At 39.9% G+C, this 8361-nt stretch overlaps 1 protein-coding gene across 1 annotated transcript; it reads right to left on the bottom strand.

The window, feature by feature from the left end:
- Positions 1-166: 166 nt before the first annotated feature.
- Positions 167-7395, bottom strand: LOC102308413 (cellular retinoic acid-binding protein 1). Its single transcript, XM_005930760.3, has 4 exons — positions 7194-7395; positions 5019-5197; positions 4671-4784; positions 167-529 (listed from the first exon to the last, which is right to left on the bottom strand). The coding sequence occupies exons 1-4, from the start codon at positions 7261-7263 to the stop codon at positions 479-481; spliced, it is 414 nt and encodes a 137-aa protein (XP_005930822.1). The 5' UTR covers positions 7264-7395; the 3' UTR covers positions 167-478.
- Between the last annotated feature and the right edge of the window lie 966 nt (positions 7396-8361).

Below are 8361 nucleotides of genomic sequence, written 5' to 3'. Positions count from 1 at the left end.
TTTGAGCACACTAGCAAGGTGTACCTAATGAAGTGGTCGTGAGTATATATTCTCTGTCTAAAGCGACTCTCATCCACAGAACCCGAGGGTGTTCATGCTGACCTCGCTTTTAAAGCAATTACTGACTAAATTATGCCCCCCAAGAATTCAGTGTGCTCCTTGAATATTGTTTTAAAAAATTTATTGAGGGAAAGTTTTGACACTAGCAAGTTCTTCATTACGTTTTCCCTGTAGTATTTACTGTGTGGCCTACTGCTGCTGCTCTTTTTTGTATAAAAGAAATCATACTGAACGTTCACGTCGCTAAAAACAAAAAATATATACAAAAAATGGCGGTAGAACTAACGTCTAATATCCTGCTAAGATAGAGACTTGCACAAAAATGTAAGATGCTATTGAAAACGGATTACTGGCAATTTCTCACACTGACAGACTATTTGCTGAGCGAACTTTGAATTTGGACAATCGTGGTCCTCTCCTACGCGCGTACGTAGATCCGTGTGCAGATCACATCATCGGCTCCAAAGATCTGAAACAAGATTTAAAAAGCAAAATTAGATTTTGTTTCTAAATTTGAGGACACATCAAAATAAAACCACATCTTTCAGCTCTTCTTTAATACACTGTGCTTTTTACAGCCCACTTATCATCTAAAAAAACAAGCAAATAAAGCCCCTCTTCAGAACTGTATCTGAATGAAAGTGCAGTGTAATATGACAGGACCTTCAGCTTTCTCTATCAGTGTGGCTCATTACTGGAAAGAAAACCCTGTCTTCTAATCAATGTACTCTAATGTCAGGCAGGTGTAAGTCACTTCGGTGAAGTGTTGTTTGATTATTATTTCTTTTCTCTTTTACTCTTAGCCGCGTATTGTGTAGTAACTATATTTCATCGTCAAAGTGCTCATCCTCTGCCGCACATCTATGGCATCATTTTTATTTTGCTAAAAGAGACAGATGCACAAACACTGATATCAGAATAGAGGGTGGGTGTTGGGGCGGTTGATATTGGCTGTAGGGGCGTGTGCCTGTGCGTGACAAAGCCCAGTGATTTATGGGAGTCCCTGGGGCGTAGCATTATGGCCAACTGCAGCGCTACACATCATCAATATCCCAGGCAAAGCTGTGTGGCAGGACGGCGAAGAAGCAGAGCTGTGAAAAATGAAGCCAAGGCGACTCCATCTGGCGCGTGGCGTGATGCCGAGGGAGACATTAATGGAGGTAACACCGGGGTTCATTGGCACTTCTCCACAGCGTGATCAATGAGACCAATTAACCCACATGAGGACACATACAGATCCGGAACCCCCCACCAGACAGCCTTGCAGTTTCTCCCAGCTCCTAAACCATCACAAATGAGTCGATGCAAGACTCTATTCATCTTTCCTAATCAATATTTATTGGCTTTGAAGTGAAATAAGAGGACATACGTGAGGTTCCTCATTTTTTCCCCATCTGCATTTTACACTAGACTGCCCTGATTATAGTCCACTCATATTAGATGACAGTAAACGCAATGAGCCACCACATGGAGTCTTCATTAAGCTCCACTTTCATCCATCTCTCGCCTAGAGCCTCATTTCCTCATCTGCTGCACGGTGCTTTAAGTCAGCCTCATGTGTATGTTGTTGGGGTATTTTGTGTGTTTACACTAAAAGGATCAATCCTCTGTGAAGTACAAGATGGGATGTGGTTGCTTTTAGTTGTCCACAAAATGAGCTTCATGTTTACTGATGGGCAGCAGAGGAGGGTTTTGACCTTTTCCCTTATTTGGGAAAAAAGAAATTTAAAAAAAAAAGGCTCAAGTGTTAATTTAATGAATTCAATGAGATAAGAGGAAAATAAATGGACGTGAAGGATTAAAAGCATGAAATATTTACAATGTCTGATTGATCTGCTTCTTATTGATGTGACGTCTTCAAATCTCTTTCCATCTGGCAAATACTCCAAAAGTGAAAGAGAATCATTGCTGACACAAAAGTAAATATTCACATTAAGGAAGCTGGAGCCACCAGATGTAAGGACGATTTGTCTGACACAAAGGACAGCCTCATGGGGCAAAGCCAAAATGCAATGTTATTGCTTCAAACTCATTGATTTCTTGACTAAACAGTCCTCTGCAGCTGTACCCCAGACCGCTGGCCCTTGAGGAAATTACGTGAGTGTGCAAAGCAGGAGCTGGATTGTTTCATAATTATTTAACTATAGACTCTAAAGGCTGCTTTGAAGCAGCTACACTGAATTTAGTGCCATTTGTTCAATATTTGTCTTTATCGTTCCCTTTAAAACGCCCAGAAATATACACACCTTTAAATGGGATCGACTTCTGTTCTGCCCATGTGTGTACAAGTAATCCCTGTGTTTCCAAAGCTGTAGCTGTAGGCAGAACAAATGTGCATTCACAATATACTGAGACTCAGTATAATTGAGAGAGCATACCTTATATGGACAATTCTGCCTGTATTCATATTGTAGATTTATCTATAATGTTTCTCAGGGTAATGACTGTGTGGTTACAGCCACTGAGCTCATAGCCCAATTCATATTGTAGGTTTTATTTTACAGTCTATTTTATCTCTCATTATTATCTGCTCCAACATCAGATCTTCACATCTAAACAATCCATTAGCTGAGATGAAATATGTAGGCGTTTTGCTTAAGTTACTGACAGCAGGGAATCTGTCTGATCTCCCCCTTCCCACCGGTATCACACATAAAGTCATGATCTTTTCTTTGAAAAATCACATTTTTCTCCAGTGATTCATTCCCACATGCCTATTAGGTTACAGTCCATCAATCCAACGTGGACAGACATGCACGCCCTCATCTTGAATAAAAACAGACTTGGCCCGTTCAAAGCTTTTTGTTACGCCTTTGAAAACCTGCATTCAATCCAAATAGCAGGCCATCTCAAAGGTTTTCATGATTGCCTCTCTGCAGAGTCACGGCCAGTAAAGAGGAGCTCTCCATCAAAGCCAAACTGGACACAGCTTTGTTGTCCATCTGGCCAATAAACCCCAGGACCAGATGTTTACAGGAAAACTGCTTTGTGTTAGTGATTTCAGATTGCCAGGGACGGGAGGGAGAAGTGTTTCTGATAGAATGTATGGCAGTGAAATCTTAATTTGCCCCTTTGAAATATACAGTAAGTATGTGATATTTGAGTATATGAGTATACGATTATTTGTATCTATCTGAAAGGAAGAAGAAAAGAACAGTTTTGGTTTTAGGTAAACCGTTCTGGGTGGCTTTTGTTTTGTCCTTGATGCACATACATCATTAGTCATGCATCATTATAATGGGATGTCTTAAAGACACACCCTTCTAAAGGGAAAATGAGGAATGGATGGTTTCTCCTACTAACCATGGGAGCTTAACCTCTTAAGCCCCAAGCCTACCTGATCTCCTGCCTTTTGCCCCCGTATCAGGGGGCGTTGGGGCTTAAAAGGTTAAAGACATTTCCCATGAACTACACAGTATTTTAGAAAACTGGTAAAAAATTGCACATCTGGTGTCACCACCCATTTCTGAACTCCCTTGACCATCTGCCCGGTTTGGGCTTCTGCTCTGTTTTTCTGTGGAAAATGACTACTTTCTGAGAGCTGAATAAAAAGATTGATACTATTGTTAACTGTATATACTGATTTTCATAATAGAGCTACTAATTGTTTTTACTATTAACAGATTGATCTGTTGGACTTCTGGGTAGTCCCCAATGTCAGAGCTAACAGCTTTGGATGATTTGTTTACTCTAATCAACGCAAAAGCCAATTATATACAGCATGGTATCAAAAAGGACCAAAGGTAAAGTCTGGCCACCTCATATCCTCTTTGACTCTAGAATACTTTGGTACAGAGAGGAGTTCATGGTCCACTCTGGGACTATAAGGTGCCCAGATCATCACCCCTCCACCACTGTGCTTGACAGTTAAGTGTGTTTATGAGTTTTTGATGGTTTGAGTTTTACCAAATGTGGCGCTGTGGATCATGGCCAAACAACTCCACTTTTTTTTATTTGTCCAATGGACATTGTTCCAAAAGAGAGAAGAGGCTTTCACCTGGCAACCCTTTCATGCAAAAGCAATACAAAAACCATAATGCCAAATTTCTGCTTTCATAGAAGTGCTCACACTTGCTAATATTTAGCCAGTCATGCTCATTTGATTAGCAGAATCTGACTGCTACTTTCCCTCCAAAATCCTATGAAAGCAGCAAGAGTGTACTTAGTTTTTTACAACTGCATTTTCATATACAGTCTGTGATAGAGGTAAATATTAACTTTCTAACTCTTGTGAAAAAACTCTCAAAATGGTAAACTATTCCTTTGAGAAAATGCTTTGCTGAACTATTTGAACTGTGGTTTTGATTTTTAAAGCACCCATGTGAATAAAGACCTCCAAATTTGACACCCCGTCCCACTTTGCAATACATCCAAACATCTGTTCATTAATCTGCTGAGGGATTTCAGCCTCCAATGTTGATAATCCTTCTTGACGGTGAAAGTTTGGGAGCCACAATTTCACAGAAGTTAAATTTTCTTCTACAATGAAAAACAAATGTGATCATCTCAAAAAAGACAAATGCCCATAGTATAATGCATTCCCTATACTCCACAGCTGCACACACTGTCGCCACATTTCAAGTTAGAGTATAAACTTAAAAATTACTCACCAATATCAGTTCATCCCCTTTGAGTTCTCGGCTCCAGAAGGTCTTTGGGCCGTTCCCGCTCAGAAGAGTCTGTTTGCTGTAAATCTTGTTTTCCGTTTCCCAAGTGGCCAAACTCTGTCGAAAAGCATACTTTTAATGAGTTTCCTGTATTTCATCACTTTGGCTTCACCTGGCTGTTAGCACAGATGTGAGGGTTGTTTATCTATGTCTGTCACACTAATGTCTTGTTTTTTTTTACTACTTCCTGCCACTTTTAAGGCCTTGCAGTTTGTTTGTTTTCTCCCAGCATCCATAGCTTCAGCATAGGTACATTTCAGAATTCAAATTTTGACAGGTCAATTCACTTACCTTACACTTTCTGCCATCCACTGTCTCCTCATTAAACTCTTCGCCAATACAGAAGTTGATCTCCGTGGTGCGCACTGTGGTTGAAGTCTTGATGTAGAAGTGCTCTCCGTTCTGTCTTATCTCCACATGGGGCTTGGATGCGGCTGCCACGGCTACCTTCCTCAGCATGGCATTTACACCTGAAAGCATGCACCAATTTCCCAATGAGGCACTTTGTGGCTCACCTATCTCCACAGCCAGTCATACAAGTCCTCCAAGGAAGTCCTCCTCTGCCTGCTCCACTCTGTGTGTAGGGGGAGGGGCACACACAGGCTTTTTGGTTGGCTATCTTTGTGATGACCTTCACTGAAATCAGTGTCAGTGAAGAAACTGCCAATCAGTGCCATAGTCTTTGTATAATTCATGGTTCTGTTATTTATTCGTTTGTGTTTTTGAATGTTGCTTCTTTAATTATTTTTTTTATTTTAATCTTTAGTTGTAATTCTCAATTGTTTATTTTTTTAAGTACCTTCTGTGCTGCCTTATGTCTGGTTATCATTGCCTGTGTGAGTTTGGTCCAGGTCTTTTCTTTCTTTTTGTTTTGTAGTTTAGATCCTCCTGTGGTTTTCTGTGTTTCTTATTTTCCTCCTTTGCTCTTTTCCCACCATTGTTCGTGTCTAAGTTCACCATCTCTTATTACTTTTCCCTCATTTTGTGTGTTTACTTTAGTGTGTTTTTGCTGTAGCCTCTGTCAGGTTTTCGTTGCGTGCTCTATGTTTTCTCTCTGTGTTTGAGATTCATCTTATTTGCCAATTTGGTTGTTTTTTTATGCTTTTGTTGTCCAGTAATTTGTAAAACCTGGTTTTCAATATAACTTTTTCAGGTCTTCTATCCTCTACATTTAACTATTAAATCTAAATGCCACACCCCTACATAGTTCTAACCTAGTGTTCTTTTTAACCTGAAAAACTAGGTTTTAACTCTAAAGCAGGCCTTAAGAAAGAGAACCAGGCAGAAAGGTCCATCTTTGACAGAATCCCTCATGACACTGACGGTCTAAAACTCTATTTGGTACCAAGTGGTTTTATTTATTTTATTGTTTTGTTCGCAGCTGTCCTCTTTTCGAAAAAGAAAACATAACTGTAGTATGATTGTACCTATAAAAACATGGTTACACTCTCTGCACAACTACAGCACATAACAGTGGTGTTCCATAAGGAGAGCATCTATTAAAGCAAAGTGATCTCTGTCCTTGCATATCTGCTTTATTGTCCCTGCTTGCCTTTGTTTAGAAGTCACCCCATGCCACTGATATATACATACATTAAAGTGTGTTAATGAGCCTGTAGAGGACTAAATGAATACATTTCAGATATCTACTTCTTACTGCTTTCTCTATATTCTATTGTCTGGTGTTGACTTGTCACCTTACATTTTTTTCTGCTCCCCTCTAGGGCCAAAAAGATGGTAAGAAAAATATCTGAGCTCATGTTTCTAAGTAAAGGTAGAAGATGCCTGTCCCATCTATCTCAGTCAAACGAAAAGTCATCACCTTTTAGCTGTCGGGAGAAGATGTTAGAGTCTAAACTTGATGGTTTAATTATTTAATAATCGGAGCGTTCAGCGTGTACAACTGAGATTTTTATCACCAGATGTTGTCAATTTTGATAGTGCAGTGCCAATGTGATGACATGGAGGAATGCTTATTTGATTTGTTTAGCTGTCCTGCAATACGTGATAGATTCTGTCTTTCAAATTAGTGGAAAAACCATTAACCAGATCTGTTGAAGTGCAAACAGTCAGATGACAGAATTCTTCAGCCTGTTTCCACTCAAGTGCACCACTAGAGCTTAAGTGCGGTGTTTGTTCCAGTGTTAAATTTGTCTCCTGTCACTATATTTTCCTATTAAAAAAATAAACAGCAAGTACCAGACTAAAATTAGGCATATGTGGATTAGCAAATGACTTCTATTTGTATCAATTTAAACAGCCTTTTGTTGTAGCTTTTTGTTTTTTTACATTTATAAACCACAATTTCACTGAACTTGCCTTTATTTCAAAGTAATGCATTTCAATTTAATTGGGGTAATAAAAGATAATAACCCACTAACTAGAATACTGAATTTTCAGTTATGTTTGAAAAAAACCTTTGAATAAACTCATACCTTAAGGTAAGAAAGAGTCATTTGTCCTCACCCAAAGCTTTGAGAAGCTCGTCGAAGTTCTCGCTGCTTTTCATTTTCCAGGTGCCTGTGAAATTCTGCATTTTGTGCGGTTTTGATTGTGTGTCAGCCGAACGCCTCCTTTCTTCTGTCTCCTCTGCTGCCTTTCTTCAGGCTTTCTCTCTCCGCTTCTCTCCGTCTGTCCCTGTGCTCCCTCCCTTTCTCCTCCCTATGTGTAATGATCCCTCATGGCAGACCAAACCCCCTCGACCTCTGCCTCCTCTCCCCCTCAACAGACACATTTATACACCTACACACACACACACACATACACACACACACACACATATCTCTGATGGTTTGTTCTGATTAGAGAATTCTTTTCATGACCTCAAACTGCTGTTTAGTTTCAAGGTTTTCAGGTCTCATCTCATCTGCAGTGGAAATAAATTCAAATCTTTTTCGCTAAATTTCTCAGAGCTGATTAAACAAAGAGCGCTGTCATGTACTGAATAGCAAATCCGATTTTAAAGGATGTGTTTGAAGTAGCAGAAATCGTGTTTTTGCTTAGTTTTTGAGTAGTTGGAGGGGTTTCCACCTCTACAGAGGTGAACGTGGTGCGTTATAAGTTGTTTTCTGGATTTGTTACAAGACAATAAAAGCTGTCCATATGAAGACACTGTTTCCCAAATTTTAACACCTACGTGGAGTTCCCTTGCAGAAGCAGTGTGTCACAATCTGTTGCATGACCTTTATTTTTGCTTGAAATGAGGACTGATTGAATTAGGACCCCCATCTTATGTCTCCCTTCTGTTTGTTAGGCTGCAAAGGAATCACTTTACAGTATAAGGTGGAGAGGAGAAAAGATTACAGCGGTCTTCTAAAGATGAAATTTCCATCCACACAATGAACACATCATCATCTCATCACTTTCGCTGAAGATGAGACATAGACTTATGTAATAAAACTCCTTTGTGGTCACTATTTGCCCTCTCTTCACATATCAAACAACTTTCTTGTGTAATCGTCTTTTCGATACCACGCTCATGTGGATGCTTTCAGTGCACCGCACACCCTCACACAGCTTCCACCAATACATCCCATGAGAATGAGGGGCCCTCCCTTTAACCTCGGCCAAGTCAGATTTGTTCTCCGTCTGACGGCCCCTCATCAATCTTTTTGACAAAATGCCTCCCAGACAT

This window comes from Haplochromis burtoni, unplaced genomic scaffold (genome assembly GCF_018398535.1).
Source record: "Haplochromis burtoni strain Fernald_Lab_line unplaced genomic scaffold, NCSU_Asbu1 Contig_135, whole genome shotgun sequence".
Classification (NCBI taxonomy): Eukaryota; Metazoa; Chordata; class Actinopteri; order Cichliformes; family Cichlidae; genus Haplochromis; species Haplochromis burtoni.
The sequence above is the reverse complement of the archived record's forward strand: the minus strand, read 5'-3'. Positions and strand labels throughout refer to the sequence as shown.